Here is a 21,406-nt window from a genome sequence, read left to right on the forward strand (position 1 = left end):
CTCACCTGGGGAGGAAAACACCGCCCCAGGGACGTGTCGATCACTGCTCCGAAGTACTGGAGCCTCTGAGTTGGTGTCAAATGGGACTTCTTTAAGTTGAGGGAGAAGCCCAGCTTGTGGAGGGAGTGGCAGGTGACCGACAGATGATCCAGGACTTGCTCGGAAGAATGCACCCTGATCAACCAATCGTCCAGGTAGGGATAGACGTGAATCCCCCCTTTCCTGAGGTGCGCTGCCACCACTACCATGAGCTTGGTGAAGACCCTCGGGGCGGAGGTCCGGATCCGAACGGCAGGACCCGAAACAAAGTGCGAGTCGCCAACCGCAAACCTCAGTTACGTCTTGTGCTTCGGATGGATCGGCATGAGAAAATAAGCGTCCTTGAGGTCGAGAGACACCAACCAGTCCTGAAGTTGAAGGGCCTGGAGGACTTGAGAAAGAGTAACCATCTTAAAACTGTCCTTCCTGAGGAGTTTGTTCAAACCGTGCAAGTCCATGATGGGTCTCAATCCCCTGTCTTTCTTGGAAATCAAAAAATAAGGGGAATACCATCCCTTGTTCCTCTCCACTACAGGCACCAGTTCTATGGCGCCTTTCTCCAGCAGGGATTGAATTTCCTGCGCAAGGAGCGGATCCGGACTCTTCAAAGAGAGATTCGGTGGATTGTCTTGAGGCCTCGGCCGGAAAGGAAGACAGTAGCCGTGGGTTATGATCTCCAGAACCCACACATCTGAAGTAATACTTACTCTGCAAGATGCTGCGCCAGCCTTCCCCCAACCGGCGAACCATGGGACATGGCCTCATGACTGAGCTGAAGCGGCTGCAGCGGTGAATGAGGGCAAAGAGGCAACAGCCCGAGCGGCCTTGGCACCTCGAGTACCTTGTTTTCCACCTCTGGCACTCCTACGGTGGCCCCTTTGACTGGCAGCTCCTCTCACTTTACCAAAGGATGAGTAATAACGAAAGTAACCTCCCCTCCATTGCTGTCCCCTAGGACGAAAAGGCAGAGGTTGCCGAACTGCAGCGCCCAACGACTTTGCTGCAGCTTTTGAGGTCTGCAACCTCTCAAGGCTCTCGTCAGCCTTGCTGCCAAAAAGATGTTCCCCGTCAAAGGGCATGTTGAGGAGCCGGGCCTGCACATCAGGAGCAAACCCCGACTTCCGCAACCACGCAAACCTGCGTATCACGGTGCTCGCTGCCATGGACCGGCTGACGCAATCTGCCATGTCCAAACCCGACTGAACGGCCTCACACATAGCATCCTTGCCATCCTGAACCATGGCAAGGAAACCATCCCGTTCACCCCCTTTGGGACTATGTTCAGCCGCCAAGGAAACAGTTCCACAGAGTGTGCGTGAAACAAAACAAGGCACAAATGGAGTTGGCCGCCTGAAGCGGCATACCCCCTGCAGAAAACACTTTCTTCGGCCAGCCGTCAAAACGCTTGTATTTCCAGTCAGGAGGGATGGTAGGGTACGACGCCTGCTTTGCCGGGACCGTAGCCGCCTTCACCACCAAACTCTCTGGAGTAGGGTGCTTGGACAAGTAGCAGGGGTCACTACTGCTGGGCGGTATTTTCGCGGCAAAGACTTGCTCACTGCCGGGAGACTCTCCGAAGCAGTCCAAGCCGCCGCTACCCTCCTCTGTAGAGCCATATGAAACTGAAGTGTCGGGTCAGTTAGTGGACCAATGTCGAGGATATCCGGATATCGAGGATATAAGTTCATCCTGAACAAACTCCCCTGGGGGAGCAGACCATCCTAAGTACTCGGTGACCCGTGACATAAGGCTCCAGATGGCGGTAAGAAGGCACAGAACTGGAACCAAAGCCATGCTTGACCTTGGCCAGAGCCTTTCTAGGTGGCTCCCCCGAGCCACGGGATACCCCCGTTGACACAGCCCCGAAAGGAGTCGAGTGAATCGGCGCCGAGAGAAACGGCGTCAACGACGGACGCAGCGCCGACAGCATCGACACAGGCCTCGAAGTTGGAGCCCCGAGCGTGTCCCTCGACATCCTGGGCGCCGAAGGCATCGACTCCCTCGGAGGCGGAGCCTCGAGAGAGTCCGTCGACAACCTCGGTGCCACAGGCATCGATGTCTTCCTCGAAGACTTCACATGTTCGCGCGGTCTCGAGCGCGTCGAGGACTGGGACCTGGACCGGGCATGCTGAGAACGATTCCCCTTGTCCGAGCGGGACCTTTCCCGCGAATCGTGACAAATACCCGAGCCCGAAGGCGTGCGAGCGGCGTCTCTCGGCTGATCACGACCGAACCCACTCGGAGGCGCGGACGGACCAGTGCCCTGCGATTCGAGAATCGGCAACATTTTCTTCCCGAAGGAAGCCCATTCCTCCGGTGTCGCATGCTTGGTGGAGTAAGCGACCCGCCGACGGGCGGAGTCCTCGGATGAGGACGGGGAAGGCGACCGATGATGGCGCTTCCGGGAGTGCCTCGAAGAGGCAGAGGAGTGGCGAGACCACCTTCGGGACCGAGACCCACTGGACTTCCAACGACGACGCAGAGAGTCGCCCCTCGAGTTGTCAGTCGAAAGCCCCGCAGACCTCGACTTCCGGGGCTTGGACACCTTACTTACCGATAACCTCTTCTTGCGCTCCCGCAAGGCTTTCGACGTATGCGACTGGCAGTCGACACAGTCATCCATGTCATGGGCCACCCCGAGGCACAAGAGGCAGGCTTTGTGCGAGTCTGTGACCGACATCTTGGACCCACAGTCCCCACACTTCTTAAAGCGCGGACTCGGTGTGGAAGACGAGGTAGACATCTTCACGAAGAAATATTACACAAACAGGTTCGAAGAACCGAGAAAGCAACAGAAACTCCAAAGAGTCGAGGCGCGCCGAGATTTCCGAAGTGAATACGTTCGCGGAAAAAACAGAACTGAGGCTACTCTCGTTGTGCGTCCTACTTATAACATCCAGTGACGTCAGCCGTTGGAGGAGGTCCTCGAGGGCGGCGTAACGACGTCATTGACGCAGGACGCCGAAGATTTTCCAAAGCAGCACAGCTGTGGCGATTACTGTCATAGATATGGAATACGTCGGAGGACCCAATCCCTTCGAAACAAAGGGTTAGGCGGCTGGCTCCTAAAACTACCAATCACCCCAGACCACCCAGAGAAAATATGAAATGGCTGGCACAGAACTGGTCTAAACCAGTTTAAACCACTACAAATGGTGCATTGTTGAACTTACAAAAAGCCCACTTGTGAATAAAAGTCTTTTTAGGCCTGCCTTTTGGTTTATTTGAAAAAGAAAACCCCTAAAACAAAATGACAAGGACTTAAAAAAAACACATTGGTATGCCAACAGCGACCATAAAGGTACATTGGGCTACAAATGAGATACATCGGCTTGCACCCGCTGGGTGAAGCTAAAACTAAAATTACAGCTTCCACCAGCCTACTGCCTAAATAAACAACCTAGGGTAGATATTGGGTGCTTAAAAAACACTGCTGTCCCAGGAACCTTATGGGCTTCCATGGGAACATATTCTCTAGTAGAGTTAAAAAAAGGTTGCAGTGGCAGGGGGACTTCCGTAGAAGTGCCTAAAGCCACATAAATAACTCAGCTACGCAAACAAACAAGAAGAGAAAGAGCAAAAAAAGTCAAAGGATCCCTTAAAAGGACCTACAGAATTCCCAAAACAGAAACTCTACCTTAACATCTTTCCTTCATCTGATGTCGCCACAGATCGGAGAGTCAGTCATTGCTTCGGTTTCTCTGTGTCCTTTGCCCCAGAGACTCTGTTTCCCACCCAGGAAAGAAGACTACAGGCTCATGGGAAGGCAGAATGTAGTCTGAAATGGTTGTACCCTCTGGTCAAGGGCCCTTACACGGCTCAAGAAGTGGAAGTTGCAACTTCCCAGCAGAACCTTGTTTACCTTGTAGAAAGGACTTGGAGAGGGACGAACAGCAGCAAGACCAACTCGCAATCGTCTTCCACTTCTGTGTTCAGGGACACATTTCAGAGAAGAAAAAAATAATGGAGCAAACCCTCAAGAGTTATAGGGAAATGGGGCAGAGAGGGAATTTCAGCATGCAATAGCAGTTTTTTATCCATTCAACTTTTGGTGGACACTCAAATACTTAGGAACACCTCTTCCAACGTTGTTGGGTCTGTTTGGGCTAGGATGTGCATTCTAGCTAAACTCTTTACAGCCGTATATTGCAGTTTTATCTGATCAGATCATATCATATGCAGTCCCTGCTAAGGGCTCAGTAATTACCATACAAGGCATGCACATCTGTCAACCAATGTTGCCTTTGCAAGGCTGGGCTCCATGGTTACCTGCAAACAAATAGGTGAACTCTGGGGGAGCATCCCCTGCTGTCCACCATTTGTTCACATGGACACAAGCATGGCAAACAACTGGTGGAAGTAGTTGGATGTTCTGTAGAGCCATTCCTGAGGTACATCTTGTACCCCAAACTATACATTATGCAAATCTGCTCCCAAAAATACATCTACATAAACACAGAGGTGTGACAGTATTCACACTGGACAAATACAAAAGGTATATGGTGCACCCTTCCCCCTGAAAGGATCTCTCAAGGGCCTATCTTAAAAGATCTGCATCCTTCAGTGGGAAAAATGTTTTCTCTTCACCAGAGAAAAATCAGAGTTAGATTGGAAAAATGTTTTCTCTTCAGTTAGATTGGTTTGGCTACATACACAAAATGCCCTATGCGCCTCTACATAGGTGCATGAGGGTCTGTCTCGCGTACAATAAAACAACTGGAATTTCATGAGTACACAGGCAACACTCAAATCAATATCGGACTGTAAAAGGAGGGGGCAAACCAGACCAACTCTACAAGATAGCTTGACCAAATGTTCCATTCAATAAGGCAGTTCCGTCTGCATCAATGGATAACTCAGACATTAAGTAGCTTAACCGGCAAAACTAGCTCAAACGATTGGCTCATTGCATTGCGTACTACTCATACACACATTCAGAATGTAAAAAATCTTTTTTTAAATTTGCCAATAGAAGTGGTAAATGAAGATAGATATTTGGGCTTTCTCTTTTCAGATAGTGAAACTTGGACAAGTCATGTAAAACAACGACAACGCAGACAACCATGGGCTTTAGAGGGCTTGCATGTTTTTATCATCAATTTGGAGGGAAAAGTCTAGACAAATGTCTTCAGGTGCTGCACTCTAATATCAACAAGGCTGTCAAAAAATCAGGGCTACCTAGGTTTTTGGGCCTGTACACTAGTGCTCCCTGATGATGCTATGTAGCATGAACTGAGACGCATTAATGTCACCCTTTTAGTTGAGCAGCGGTTTCTGGCGGTATTTTTGTGGATACAGCTCATGACTTGGCACTGCCCTGAAGGATTTATGCTTCCCCCCAAGAAAGGGTTGCTCCAGCTGGTACAGTAGTGGGATAAATGCAATGAAACGCTGGAGGATGTGGCAGGATTGGTTCTCTCTCGAATTTCCAGCTCAAGTTCATTCTTACAAAAAAGGGTAGTTGAGCTGGAATTCGGTGCACTTCAGGATAGAATTGCCAAGATGCCCTTTCTGAAATATTACTCCTCTGTACCCATCCAGCTCAATCCAGCATCCTTGATAGTAAAGTTTAAATCAACTGAGTGCCGCAGATATCTGTTAATGGCCCGATTAAACATTTTACCACTTGGAAGTAGGGCACTATGGTTGGGGCTACGGAAGACCCGTCCTTGTGGTTTTCAATGTGTTGAAGATTTAAAACATTGTTACAATTTGTACGTTTTTAACACATTTTCAGGAAACAGTGGCGAAGGCCAAATTTTATTAGAAATAACATAAGGACATGCTGTTAAGTGACTTCAATTCAGCAATCCCACTAAGTCAGTGCGTCGTCTGGGACGCCCAAGGGAAGCCCTTATTTATATATTTTTATGACAAGTTATACTCTGGATGATAAACCCTTATATAACGCCCCTCTCTTTGAATCCCCCTGACCTCACTAAGCCAAGAAGTAGGTTTGTTTTGCAATTTAAAAGATTTATTGGAAAAATTAAATATATATATATATATATATATATATCGCTTTTATAATAAATTCATATTTGATATCACACTTAAGAATATGACAGTGATCAACAATGGATAATATTACAATTGTACGCTTATTTAATTACTTAGGAGTCGGTATAGGAAGGAAAAGGTAACTGAGAATGCTTTTATGGTTTCAAGGAAAACAATGCTGGAAAGAATGCAGTACAGAAATCACGGATAGGGTTTCACAAGAGATAATATGTTCACTTTTCCCCTGGTGGCAATTCACTCCCGCCCTATGCAATATAAGGAGATGGAAGTGAAGCACGGTTTTCAGGAATACAATCACAATACAATACAAATTTCAGTTCCCCCCTAGCAAGTTTAGAGAACAGGGATGATTTTAAAACACAAGCAAAATACTTTCAATGTGGTATGCAAAGAAGGGAAAAATATGTTAAAAATGATTTTAATTCTCTGTAGGTGGTTCAGGGTAGGTGATAGCTACTTAAGATTAGTTCAAGTCACACTGGCAATGCTCAATGAGGGATTAGCAGGTTGAAAACGAATTTTAGCAGTTCAAGCAAAAGCGGCTATTTTGACAGGAGCTAATTGGACCAAATCCCAGCACTTTTTCCGAGTGCGGCGAGCGCGATTACGGAATAACTATATAAGGAAAGTCGAATGAAAGTTAAATCTCGTTCCTAGGACACGCGGTTCCAGAGATACGGACGATTTTGTGAAGGTAGTTTCTCGAAATGAAAGTAAACTTCAGAATGACAAAAGGACACTTTTACAGCTTTGAAATGACAGAATGAACACACGATTCCTATGAGGCAGTTCTGGACAGGTTCAAATGTTTTGAATCAGATTATTTTAAACTAAGAGATGGGTTCTGCACAGTTATAGCTGAGTACTCACACTATAAATTTGAAATCGGCCGTCAAGGTCTGGTCAGGTTGGCCGGTTCTCTCGCCATGGACGGTCTTTAGTACCGGTTCTGCTCACAGCGATCTGGTCTGGGTCTCTGGTTCTGCTGGTCTGGATCAAGTGGATTCTGGATACAGCACTGCTTTCAGGTACTGGCACAGGGTTCTAGGTAAAATCAAACAGCTCAGCCCGGCTGTTTGAATAATTTGCAAAAGATTTTGAGGCCTGCTGAAAAAGGATTCAGCTGGTGGTTCAGGCCTCAATGCTACAAGTTCTGAAGTCTGGAGTCCAAGTTCTGGAGATGGTCCTTCTGGATATTGTCTGGTCCGGCAAAATGCTTTGCAAGAAAGTGGAAAGTTAATGTCTTGCCTGTCCAAAGCAGTCTCTTTTTATGTGTTTTGAAAGTGGGTGTGTGCGTGGGCATAACTAAGCCTGCCCCTCACAACTTATCATTGGCCAAGCTCTCCTCTCTCCCTTGATTGGGGGAATCATTTTACCCAAAACACATATTTCCCAGATACACAGTTTGTTGAAATTACATGCACACATTGCAGATGAATTAAGGTACATTTTTGCCCAACTCTGATCTTTCTAAGAGCTTGGGTTAAGAAATGACAACATTTTGTGCTTTTTAGTGACTTTCGCCATATTGGTATTTTCCTCAAAATGTACACAGACCTGCACCCCTTCCCTGAGCATATTACTGGAAATTACTATGTCTCTATCCTAAAGACAGTGTCTGCAATATTAATAACTAGCGGGGTTCGGTCCCAGAACACCGCACAAAGTGGAGTTTGGTCTCAATTCGTGAGGGCATTTTCCATATTAAGGACCCCCAAATTGTACATTTTTGTAAGCTTAATACAATATTTCAGAAGCATTTAACTTAAACATATATTTGCTGCAATATGAATCCACAATCCAGTCTGGCCCGCCCCCAGAAGCTTGGTGAGTCAGAGATCACAGGCCTCTCCTTTCTCCAGAAGACTGTTTACAGTCCACACCCAAAATCAGCATACCCCATTCAATTGAAAGGGTCTATTGTGTTGTGTCCTGCAGGCTGCAGGGGAAACTACTCCCTCTCAATCAACAGGGCCATGTTATATCCTGGGCTGTTGTGTGTGTCTCTGCGGTGTTAATGGTTCCCATGAAAAGCAAGTCTTTTGAACTTTTAATTACATAAGACCCCCTTCTTTTCGCTGCACAGTTCTGCAAGACAGCTCTCCTGTCAGATTTATAGAGCGCCAGCGCCGGTCAGTGTCCAATGCCGGTACTGCACCTATTTCTGACAGCTGTCTTGAACTAATACATTTCAAAAAGAAAGGATTTTACTTGATAGTATATGATCCTGGCTTGACATGGCATTGATGTGGATCTGCAGTAGAGTAAAGTAAAACACTCAACAGAGTTGGATTTTTGTTTGGTGGTTCCGGGCCCATGATCTTAGCAGTTTTTGACATTAATAAAACGGATTTTGAACAGAACCATCTTTCTTTGCACTGGTGAGTGGCAGGTCAGGGGACCATTTTTGTGTGCGCAAAACGGCGCGGTTTTCCCGGATTCTGGCGCAAATGTGGGCTTTTCCGCCCTCTTGGATTTTCTAAGCCCACAGCACCAAATGTTGCAGCATAATAGTTCAAATGTGGGTCAAGACACCCAACAATGCGCAGGGGCCATGGAGTTTTTTTTGTATAATAATGAAGTACATTTTTTGTTTGATGCATCTAATTTTGTTTTTAAATAAATAATTAGAATAAGGAATGCTGTAATATAGTACTCAAATTATTTTTTTTTAGTCTTGCGTGCCTTATGTTTGCTGATGTTATACATGATATCGTTTGCATGCACTGTCATGTTAATATGTTTTGTATAGTTGTGCTTTTATTGTGGTTAATGGATTATGTTTTCCGAATAAACTTTCCTTTTAACATGACCACATGCCAGTTAAAATCCTTAAACAACTAATCAGTCCAGTCATAACTGCCCTTATTAGGATAGCCAACTCGATCTGTTAGCGCAGGCACTTTTACAGACAGACTAAAACAGGGATCATACATCCCGCTTGAAAAAAAATCGACCATCAACCAAGATGATCTGCCAAACTAGCGTCCTAACACTAGCCTCTGTTTTTCATCAAAAATATAATTGAGGAGGTAGTCACCAATCAATTACTTTCTCAAATTGACCAACTCAGCCTGCTTCGGGATTATCAATCAAACTCCACCACAAATGTAATATGGAGACAGCCACCAACGAGTGGTTCAATGAGGCTGTGCAAATTATCGATAAAGGTGAACCATGCCCATTAGTCCACCTCAATCTCTTTGCTGTATTCCACACAGTCGACCATGATATGCTTCTGTCCCTCCTCACTCATAGAATGGGTTCTGCAGCCACCATCATGAAATGGCTCTCCTCATATTTATCTGGGAGACACCAGGCAGACTATATAGGTTATCTGAGTTTGGCACACCGCCTGATGGCCTGCGTTGTCCAAGGGGGCTCCATCCTCTCTCCCATCCCATTCAATCGATACATGGAAGCCCTCAGCACAATCCTGACCGACTCCGACATCTCAGTACACTAATTCGCAGACAACACTCAATTATACTTCCAAGTTAGGGGTTGTCCGCCTCAGCGCAGGCCTTAATACCATTGAAACATGTCAAGTGCCGGCGTGAAAATGAGCCCCACCAAGACAGAATTCATCATCCTGAGCCCCCCAAGCCATGCAGGCACTCACTCAATGGTGTCTGGACAGTAATCGTAGTACGCATTTACCCTGCAACTCACCAACTGAGTGAAATTTCCGATTCATTCTAGACCGCCATCTATCCTTTCAACAATACGCACTTAAAAATACACAAATGGTGTGGGGCATCAAATCACCCTACATCGCAAGATCAAACCCTTCCTGGCAACCTAGGACATCCAAAGGGTAGTGAAAAGCCATACAGCTGGCCCCCATTATGGCAGCACACCTCAACAACAAGGCATGCAAGCTCGACCATATCTTCCCCACCCTAGGCAAGCTGCATGACTACCCTTGCCAGCTAGGATCCCATTGAAACATTCCAGTATCACCAACAAGGCTATCTTGGCTGGCACAGCACCTTAACTGGCAGCCAAGTTAAATACTTCCGGGGGATCACGGCATACGTGCAGTAAAACCATTGACAGACTCGACCCCAGACTGGCCGGCAAGGAGAAAAATAAAGTAATTCTCCTGCTACGCTACGGTCCTATGGAATTACATCGCAGTAGCAATCTTGACCTCTCTCTTCCTAATGTTCTGGAAAGAGAAAAAAAACCTGGCCTTTTCAGTAACACCTTGCATATCATATGATAGTTTATTTATATAGCGCCTATACACAATGTGTTTCAAAGCGTTTCAAGGCAAGGGAGGGAACAAGGGGAAAATACAATTACATTCTTACAGGCCATGAACAGTAAGGATGTGAAATTAACTATCGTACTCGGCCTGACGACATTTCAGATAGTGCAAGAGCAAAGACATAGATAAGGAAGGGAGGGGGAGAATCGGAAGGAAATGGAAACAGACCGGCGACTACGGTACTAGGCCTGACAACATTTCTGGTAGAGCCGGAGAAAACAAAAGCTGAGGGAGAGGGGTGCAGAAAGGGAGGGGATGAACAAAACAAGTGAATATCGTACTAGGCCCGACGATATTTCAGATAGTGCTGAGGAAAGGAGGGGAAGCAAAGGAGGGGGGGAGACAGACGAGGTTGCTATCATACTAGGTCCAGGGACAATTCTGATAGAGTAAGTGCATAGAAGAAAGTAAGGGGAGGAGATAGGAAAAGGGAGAAAGGGAGAGGAGGAGGGAACAGAGGGTAACAGTCAAAAAGAAGAGGGTAACAGTCAAAAAGAGTGTAGAAGCAAGAGGGCAGAGCAAATACAATTGCAGAAGTCAGTAGTAACACATAGGGTTGCAAGCCTGCATACAAGATGAAGATGGGAACAGCATGATTCAGGGCCACCACGAGAAAGGGTGACCCACCGTGAATCAATGAAGTCCATAAAAGTCAGATCCAGCATTGGCCACAAGACAGCGATGGTGAGACCAGAATGTATCAGGACAGACTCCTGCAGAAGTAGACTAGAAGGGGGCGAGGGGGAGCAGGGTAGAAGAATCAAGCAAAACAGGCAACACCTGTGTGCGAGAACGGGGAGCACAAGGGAACATCACAGGGGGACCAGAGGGGTGGGGTCGGCCTATGGGGACAGAGGGAGTAAACAAATGTTGGTGTATGCTTACCTGCTGTCTGAGCAGGGGTTCGGGCCCTGGGTCCTCCAGGTCGAAACAAGATTTGCCCTTTTCTTCGTCAGCCCTTCCCTTCGGATGCAAGGGCGAGAGACGCCCTTGATCTAAGAGTTAAGAACAGGAAGGAAGAGGCAGGGCTAAGAAGGTGGGCGGTGCTTATGCCAGGTGACCAAGATCCACTTGCACCTACTCCCCATCTGCAAAGGAAAAGAGGCTGGAGAGCTCCTTAAGTAGGGAAAAAGAGCACCAACCAGGAAGGCACCAGGTGGGCGGGGCTTAGGCCAGTTGACCAAGATCCACTTGCACCTGCTCCCCACCTTCAAAGGAAAAGAGGCTGGAGAGCTCCTTAAGTAGGGAAAAGGAGCGGCAACCAATGCCGAGACAATGCACCATCGCATTAAGGGCACTCAAGGTTCCCAAATGGACAAATGTCTCTGTGTCCTCGATGTAGACAACCTAGAGACTAACTTGCACACAGTATGTGGGTACTTCCGAATTGCACACATCAATACAGCAATCTCCCCACTAAAATAACCCACCCAGATCTCTTGCAGATCTCCCAGAGTGCTACAAAGACCAAGCAAATGACAGCAGCGCACAGTATAAATCCCACCAACATGATATAACAGACTAAAAAAAGGACAGCAGAAAATGAAAATCCTGACAAAGCACTAAAAAAAAGGGCAGTCTGACCTAAACCCAGATAGGTGCCACTGTCTATTTTTTTGAAGCAACAAAGCAGTCATTGCAAAAGAAATCTAGTGCACTAGATGGTGCTTCAGTTATCTCCCCTGCAAGGAGGAATATTGCATGAGAACGGAGGTAAATGAATGGGACGCAGAAGTGCATGGCATACCGAAGGTCACTGATGGACTATAAGGTCAAGGATCAGTCTACACAGTGGTGATAATGGCAACAAGGGGTGGTGTTAAACTTCCAAAGGAGAAATTACCTTATTCTAATGTTCTTTCTATGGATTCTTCTCCCGGAGATTCTTCAACTGATCGATATTCCTTCCAGCTTCGGAACATTTTTGACAGGGGGGGTAGTGGACCGCGACCCCGTCGTCGGCCATTGATCCGTCTTGTTTGGTGTCTGGTCGTCGGCTTCGGATGCGACGCCAGGCATCGTATAAGTATCACGCCACTACGCCCCAACCTCAGTTTCCCCTTTTTTCCAGAGCACCACACACTGCATAGGAAAACAGAGAACAAAACGAGCTAAACAGCCCATTAAAAAGAAAGTCATTATAGACCTCAGAAGGAGGAACAGTTGAAAAAGAATACTACAAGTAGTGTTAGAAAAATCTTTGTTTTAAGACTGTGGCAGAAAGACAGAAAATGGACACAGATGACCGTCACTAAGTCAACGTGAAATAGAAAGATGCGCACCAACCACCGACTTTCTGAGCGGGGATGGATGGGAAAGGAGATGAGACATTTGCAGGAGAAGAATCCATAGAAAGAACATTACGGTAAGATAATCTCTCCTTTAATGGATTGCTTTCCTCCCATAGATTCCTCATCTGATAGACTCCCAAAGCAGTAACCAAGGAGGCGGGCAGAAAGTTATATTAAAAATGTTGCAGCACTGCCTTGCCAAAACGTGCATCAGAAGTACGAGCCCCATCCAGGCTATAGGGCTTTGAAAAAGGTATGCAAAGATGACCATGTCCCAGCGTGACAAATCTCCCGGACAGGGACCCCCCTTCTGCAATGCGGTGGATGCAGAGACCCTGCCTGGGGGAATGGGCCCGGACGCCTGCTGGTAATTCCTTCCCAGCGGCCTGGTAACATTCATCTATGCAGAGAATTATCCAACGGGATAAAGACTGCTTTGTTACGGGCTAAGGAAAAAGCCACAAAGAGCTGGTCAGCTCTCCTGAAATCAGCTGTCTTGGAGATATAGTAACTCAACGCCCTCTTAGGGTCTCAACGATGTAACCGTTCCTCCTGCTTAGAAGGATGAGTAGGAGGAGGATAGAAGACCAGAAGGTCATTGGACTGTGACAAGTGAAATTCTGATACAACCTTGGGGAGGAAGCCAAGCCTTACCCCGAGTGAAACTTTCTCCCGGAAAAAGCACAGGAAGGGTGGCTTACAGCATAAGGCCTGTAGTTCACTCACACGCCTAGCGGATGTAATAGCCACCAAGAAGGCTGTTTTCAATGAGAGAAGCCGTAAAGGACAAGAGTGCATAGACTCAAAGGGAGCCGCCATCAGAAATGTAAGAACCAGATTAAGATCCCAATCTGGGACAACAAAGTGAGTTGGCGGAAACCTATTTACAAGGCCTTTCAGGAATTGTTCCATTACCTGGATCGTAAAAAACGAACCTTTATCCGCTGGTCTCTTGAACACAGACAAGGCCGCCAAATATCCTTTGACTGTGGTGACCTGAAGGCCTGCAGAGGCCAGTGACAGAAGGAACTCAATTACTGTAGTGGTGGGGAAAGAGATGGGGTCAATCTCACGTTCCCTACACCACGCCTCAACTCTTCTCCATCTGCACGTGTACCAAGATCTTGTAGATGGTTTATGTGCAGCCAGCAACACCTCAAGTACTGCCTCAGAGAGGGCCAGTGATCATATCTCATCCTCTCAAGAGCCACGCATCTAGGTTGTGGGATTCCAGGGTCGGATGGAGTATCCGGCCTTCCGAGGCAACCAGTGAGGTGGACAGATGGACAGATCCAAGAGGTCAGAGTACCACGTTCTCCTCGTCCAGTCAAGGACGATAAAGCTCATGGTCCCTCGAAACCTCTTCAACCTCTGGAGACCCCATGGAATGATGGGAATCAGAGGGAACGCGTAAAGGAGAGGGAAGGCCCAATCCACCAGAAACGTGTCCCCCAGTGCACCGTTCAAAGAGAATTCCCTCGAGAAGTACAGTTTGTATTTCCTGTTGGATTCTGCTGCGAATAAATCCACTGCTCGGGTAACCCAAAGAGTGAAGACCTCCTCTAGGACTTATTGGCACACTTCCCACTCGTGTGAGACGGTGCTCTGCCTGCTCAGAGCAACCACCAAGTTGTTCTCTGTGCCCGCCAGATGAACTGCCGAAACCGAGATCCTGTTCTCCAGCAACCAGAACCAGAGCATCATCGCCTCCGTGGAGAGGGGCGGTGGTGCACACCACCTTGCTTGTTGAGATAGTGCATTGCCACTGTGTTTTTCATCAGAATGTGGACATGCCTTCCCTGCAGAGACAGGGTGAATGCTTTCAGGGCTAGCCTGATAGCTCGTAACTCCAGCATGTTGATGTGCCACCTGGCTTCTCTCTTTTGACCAGAGGCCGCTCACTTCCAAATCCTCGCAGTGAGCGAACCAACCCTTCAAGGACGCGTGACCATGCGGGTCTGAGGCCAAGGAGGCCAGAAGGGTTCCACCGCCAAAACACTGTTGCGGTCTGCACACCAGGACAGGTTGTTGACCACTGATACAGACACTTTGAGGAGATCTGAGAGAGTGCAGAGGTACTGAGACCACTGATCCCTCAGTAACCATTGCAGGGATCTCATGCGCAACCTGGCCTCTGGCACTAGAAAAATGCAGGAAGCCATGAGGCCTAGAAGGCAGAGAAAGGAAGCCGTTGATAGAGTAGCATGGTTAAGGAACTTGTCCACCATCTGTGTCAAGCGGACTACTCTCTCCTCAGAGAGAAGGCTCTCCCAACGGGTAGCTATGACTGCTCCAATTAACTGGAGCCGTTGGACTGGTGTCATGTGGGACTTCTTTAAGTTTAGGGGAAGCCCAGCCTGTGTAGCAGCGAGCGGGTGTCCTGCAGATGGGACAAAACCTGCACTACAGACTTCCCTGCGATCAGCCAGTCGTCCAGATAAGGGAATATGTGGACTCCGGATCTCCTGAGGTGAGCTGCAACTACCGCCATAAGCTGGGTTAAGATCCTTAGGGTGGAGGGAAGACCAAAGGGAAGCACCTTGAACTGATAGTAAATTTCTACTATGGTGAACCCTAGGAACTTCCTGTGCTTTCGATGGATTGGCACATGGAAATAGGTGTCCTGTAGGTCTATGGACACCAGGCAGTTCTGAAGTTTGAGAGCATGGAGAATGTCTCTCAACGTCACCATCCTGAATTCGTCTTTCCTCAAGAACTTGTTGAAGGCCCTGAGGTCCAGAATGGGACGGAGACCACCACCTTTCTTGGGCACCAGGAAATACCAGGAATACCAACCCAATGCTCTATGTTCGGGAGTTACCTCTTCCACGCCACCCTTCAGCAACAGGGCTCTCAGTTCTTCCTGGAGATCCTGTTCCGGTTGGATTGGAGGTGGGGGTGGTCTGTCCGGTGTCTTTTTTAGAAATGGCAGACAATAACCCCATTGAATGAGCTGTAGAGCCCCGGCTTCGGAAGTAATTCCCTGCCACCGGAACAAATGCTCAGTCAACCATCCTCCAACCGATGCGCTGTGAGAGGGGAAATCAAAGCGGCTTCGGAGGCTGTGTCCCCCCCCCCCACCGCTGACGCTGCCTGTTGGCCTCTGGAAGCCCCTCTGCCCCATCTGCAGTGCGAGAAACGCTTCTGCCCTTGCCTGGCCGTTGGGAGGTGCCCTCTCCTGCCACAAGGAGCATATCTCCTGTAGCTCCGTGCTTTAGAGGCGAAGCTAAATGCAGGTTTGGCCGGCTGCGCAGCTGGGCCTAAGGATTTGGCAGCGAGTTGTGATTCCTTGAATTCTTCTAAGGAATGTTTGGTTTTGTAGCCTTGAAGGGCATGTCCAGAGGTTTTACTTGGAGGTTAGGTGAAAAACCAGAGGTTTTCAAGTACGCCTGCCTTCTTAGTGTTATGGCTGAAGCCATAAATCGGCCCACACAGTCAGCGATGTCCAGGCCCGTTCGCAGCGACTGCTTGCCCTCCTCCTTCCCATCCTCCACTAGTTGTAGGAAGGCCTTGTGCATTTCTCCTTCCGGGACATACTGAGCAGCATTTTCCACTGCTGTCCATAGACCGAAGTAGTATTTGGCAAAACTGCTTGCCACATTTGTAGCTTTGAGGTCCATGCTACCTGAAGTGAATGCCTTCTTTGCTAAGGCATCTACTCTTTTTGCTTCTCTGTCTGGGGGCAGAGTAGATGTTGAAGATGCAGCCCTAGAAGACACCGTAGCAGCCTGCATAACTAACCCCTCTGGGGGGTATACAGTTCTTTTGCCGCAGGATTTTTCGTCGCCGGACTATTCATCGCCGTTTTTTTTATCGAAAAAAAAAATATTTTTTTTTTGGGCGGGGCTTTAAAAATTAAAGAAATATTTGTGTGTGAAAGGGAATAATAAAAAAAAAAAGGGTGTGGTGTGGGGGGGGGGTTTAGGTGGTGTATGAGGGAGAGGAGCGATATGAGAGGTCTCCTCTAGCCGGCCTGTACTTCGCAGAAATGGTGGAGCTGACGGGAGGAATGGAACATGAGTTTTGCCACAGAGCTGCCAAATGATCGGCAATGGCTAGGTTCAGAGGCATATTACGCTCAGTGGTAAGGCCTTCATCTAGGATGTCGGTAAGGGCATAACCTTGTGAAGATGCCACTGATGAGTGCAATCCCAGGGTGTCAATAACCCCTTTCTACCAGAGCCCTGTACTTAGATGTATTGTGAAGATAGGGCTGGCACTGCTGAAACTCGAGGTCAGATGAAGTGTCCAAACCACTGGCGTCTTGGAGGCCTTGAGCTAGCTGTAGCAGCATATTCTGTTCGTCAAAATAGTCGACTCCTCCTGAACCCAAGAACATCGGGTCGACATCTCCCTGTTCATCGGCGCTGTGATTGCCGAAGAAACCGGCAACGGTATCGAAAAATTCGGACCAGGGTTGTGGAGTAAATACTTTTCTGACAACCGTCGATGTCAAGGGTTTGTCTTTCGGCTCCGGCATGGTGGATGTCGGTATTTAACGAGATGGAGACGCAGTAGGGGACAGGGGCAATCCGGCTTCCATTGTTCATTCGACGTCAAAAGAGTTATTGCGCCGACATTGTCGGTATCGGGCACTAGAGGAGTCGGGTACACCAAGCGCCGCTCTTGGCTCTGAAGCATGCTGTGTGGGCGGCAGGGGGGAGCTGCGCGGACTGCAGCATGCTGCTTGAACATTGCAAGCATCAGGGATTTGAAATCCTCCCACTCCTGGTCGGTGGTAGGCCCAGCATACTGCTTATTTTTTTCCGCTGACGACTCAGAGTCCCGACGATGGCAGTGACTGGTGCATTTTCTTTTTTCAGGACGAAGAGGAGTGGCTCCTCGAGTGGGACCGTTTCTTCTTTAGCTGGTGTTTCTCAGGGGTATGCCCCTCAGTTTTGACTTCCGAAGACCAAACCGTCAACCACGCCAGAGATTTTGAGGGAGGTCGAACCAGAGCGAGTTTTGCAGCTCGTCACGAAGGGATTTAGGTTGTATTTTGGCGCACGACTGACACCAGTCAGTCTCGGGACCAGCACCGAGGCACCAGAGACAACTCGTGTGGGTCGGTGAGGAACATCTTGGAGTCACAATCGGAACACTGTTTGAAACCTGACACCTGAGGGACCAACATCTCGCGTCGAGGATTTAGTGAAAAATACATTTTCTTATGAAAGCGTCGACGAAGTCGAAGCTTTGTGTTCCCAAGCAGTGTGTTAGCGGGCAGAAAAAAGGAACTGAGGTTGGGGCATAGTGACGTGGTACTTATATGACGCCTGATGTCACGTCTGGAGCCGTCAACCAGATGCTGAGCAAGACGGATCGATGGTCGATGGCCGGGTCGAGGTCCACAAAACTCTCCTCCTGCCTTACTTCCATTAAGAACTGGATGCCTTCCCGCTTTCTCTCTCTTAACACTGACAAAACCGAAGATATATTCTTTCCCACTAACTCTCTTCCCCCCTTCCTCTCCTGCCCCATTCATTCACTTTCCTCCCTCCAATCTTCCCATCTCTCTTCAAGCTCATAATTTAGGTGTTCTCTTTGACTCCTCTCTCTCCTTCTCCCAACATATTTCCCTCACCTGTCGCTACCACCTCTACAATATTCGCAAAATCAGTCCTTCTATCACTTTCCACGCTACCAAACTCTTAATCTCTGCCCTCATCTTATCCCGCCTCTTCTACTGCTCCTCTCTACTCTTTGGACTTCCTACTTCTCATCTTGCCCCTCTTAAATCCATCTACCACTCTGCTGTTTGTACCCTCTGTCTACTTACCACCTGTGACTCCATCTCTACCTCGCTCTCTTACCTTGGCTGGCTTCCTTTTCACTCCCAACTTAAATTTCAATTTCTCTGCCTTGTCTTCAAATCTCTCCATGGTCTTGCTCCCCCTTATCTCTCCTCCCTTCTCTCCTTCTACTCTCCCTCCCGTTCCCTTCGGTCTGCTGACCATTTCCTTCTCACTGTACCTCCGTCCCCTAGTGCCTCCTCCCGTTTCTGCTCCTTCCAACTCCTAGCACCTCTACACTGGAACTCCCTTCCTCTTGCTATCCGCTCTACCCCCACCTTCACCTCATTCCGCACTTCCCTTAAATCTCTCCTCCTCCATTCTACTCCCTGAAACTCCTTTCGCCCTTCTGCTCCCCCCTCCTTATTCTTTCCCCCCAACCATCTCCCCTCTCCTGCCTCCCCCCTCACCCTTCCCGTTCCCTCCTCCTACCCTTCTTCACCACTCCCCCTATCCACTCCCTCTCACCTTCTCTACCTATCCCCCTCAGTTAATTGCTCTTTTCACTGTTTTGTTGATTGATTCATATGATTCATAATGTATCTGCTTCAACTGTTATATTGTTTATGTATTATGTTGTTCACTTGTAAAGCACTTTTGTGTAAGGCGCTTAATAAATACAAATACACTACGCCCCCTGTCAAAAATGTTCCAAAGCTGGAAGGAATATTTATCAGGTGTCGAATCTGTGGGAGAAAAGCAATCCTTTGAAGTAGGGTCTATTTAGAGCCTTGCCATTTGGTCCTGCGAGTAAACTGCAGTGGTAGAAAGGCTCCTTCTAAAAGCCTGGGAGATGTTGGCAAACCCAGGACCATTATATGTTTGCATTTTGAAATAGGGGTTTCAGAAGTAGGATTTACCGTGTGGCCCTATGCTGTGCGTTACTAGTAGGCCAATATTTAAAAGTGCAAAAAGAAAACTGCCAGGGCCATAGATACATGCAGCCTGTTGTCAGGAACCCCTTCTGTGGAGAGAAAGGAATAAACACAGAATTTAACATTTTAAAATACCCGAATAATACCCTTGGAATTCACAAAACAGTGAAGACAAGAATGCCTGGTGCTGGGATATCTGTTCGGCTCTGACACATTAGAACCATTTTGGGAACTGACTCATACCTTTTTCGGATTGTATGGCTACAGGTAGCACTCTAATCTATTAATTGCTGGGGATTGTTCTATAGCTCCTGAGCCCCCCTTGGGCTCTGACTGGCAACACTGATATTGGGGATGTCAGCATGCCTGCTCGGACCGGATATTTGTAGGGTTTCCACTTGTTAGAATGATACTGGGAATGGTTCCATAACTATTGGAGGCCTTACCGGTTAAAATGATGTCCGGGATGGTCCCGTGCCTCGTACAGTTATTCAGGTTCTGCTTGAGTGACAGAGGGTCGTGGAAATTGCTGAGGCCCTCGTTCAGACTCAGATGGCCACTTTGATGGTAGTTTAAGTCCCGCAAGTTTCCAAGGAAAGCATTGTTATTGAGCTGCAGGCAGCCGGATGAGCTTTCCACCACGTTGAATTGCTCAAACTAAAGAATAAAGAAAAAGCAAAAGGGAAGAGCTGTATCATGCAGGCAATTAATTCGCACATACATCTAATAGACATTTATGCACTTTATTAATGCCTCTGCATACCTACATAAACGTATGAAAAAGTTTAAAGATGACCTACTTCCAAACACATGTATTTTGCACAAACCTTTTCCCACTTTGCGTCATATCGCCACATCTGTTGCTTGCCAATAAAACTCCTAAAAGCCATAGAGAGAGCAAACACGCTACCAAATAATTGGAAACTCAAATTGTTACTGTCCTACCCACTCATCTACTTGAGGCTACAGATTCCCCAAGAGTAAGGGGAATGGCATGGATTCATTAATCATCCAACCAGAGAGCACAGTGAGGTATTGCACCAGTTGAAGAGATCCTTGTGTATACTGCAGGACACATGTCCACATCGCCTCCTTTCAGGGTCGAAAAATTATTTACACCAGTTTTAGTTTACTGTGGAGGATATGCAGGTTAGATCCTCCTCTCTATACTGAGAGGAGGAAATCTAACAGGTAAGTTTATAAAACAATGTAAAACAGATAATCCCAGACCTGCGAATACAGTTTCAAATACTGATGCCGCCCAGAAGAAAGAGATGAGATTCATTTTGTTAAAAATTTATTTTATTACAGTTTGTTACAAACTTTATAAAAAGAAAACACACATTTTTCCAAACTCTAACTTCCACCTCACTTCCACTTCTCCATCTCACTCAACAAGGAGTCCAATTCTTCCAAGAAAAAAGTAATTGCAAAGGTTAGTTTCCCGTTTTCTCCTGCGTGCATTTTTTCCACCATTCATCAGCACTATAAGTCAAAAATTTCCTCATTTCATCTCCCAAAAGTTTACTTCTCTAGTCTCTCAAATTTGGGCATGAGATTACAAGATGTTTTAGCGTCTCCGTCTCAGGAATACAAAATCGACAAGTGGAGTTTATAATCTCACCTTTTCGCCTTCTCATATTTTTAATCTCCATCGTGTGCAATAAGTTCAGCCTTAACTTTAGGAAAATTTGTCTTCTCCTTGGACATGGAAAGGATTGTAAATACTTCGGTATTTCATTTAGTGCCTTACTTTCCGGAGGGCAATCTTTCATGCATATATGCTTTGCTCGCTGCTCCATAGTCTCTATAGTGTCATGAGATTCTTCAATTCTAAATGGTCCCGAGATTGACAGCAGCATGTAAACGATAGCTAATGGAGACAGAACCCCCATTGTTAGGTCATCACCACATGCATTGCTAGGGTGTGGGAGCACTGCAATCACAACATCAGACTTAAAAATTTAGATAATGCACATGTAGCCATGCTTTAAAAAAAAGAAAAGCTGGACAGGGCTAGAACTACCACCTCCATACGAATGGCAGAGCCTAAAGAATTGACAGATGGTGACTGCCTTCAGACATTTCCAATAAAAATGAATGTATGAACCAAAA

At 47.3% G+C, this 21,406-nt stretch overlaps 1 protein-coding gene across 8 annotated transcripts in view; it reads right to left on the bottom strand.

Annotated features, from left to right (window-relative positions):
• The window catches only part of CRTC2 (CREB regulated transcription coactivator 2), a 1,479,582-nt gene that overhangs the window by 164,322 nt on the left and 1,293,854 nt on the right, over nucleotides 1–21,406 (bottom strand). For all 8 annotated transcript variants that reach the window (XM_069651423.1, XM_069651414.1, XM_069651405.1 and 5 more), the window contains one exon: nucleotides 19,738–19,948. In XM_069651423.1, coding sequence (XP_069507524.1) covers nucleotides 19,738–19,948 — 211 coding nt within the window. The remainder of the gene's footprint in view (nucleotides 1–19,737; nucleotides 19,949–21,406) is intronic.

The sequence above is a fragment of the Ambystoma mexicanum genome, chromosome 1p, assembly GCF_040938575.1.
Source record: "Ambystoma mexicanum isolate Mex_15411 chromosome 1p, UKY_AmexF1_1, whole genome shotgun sequence".
NCBI lineage: Eukaryota > Metazoa > Chordata > Amphibia > Caudata > Ambystomatidae > Ambystoma > Ambystoma mexicanum.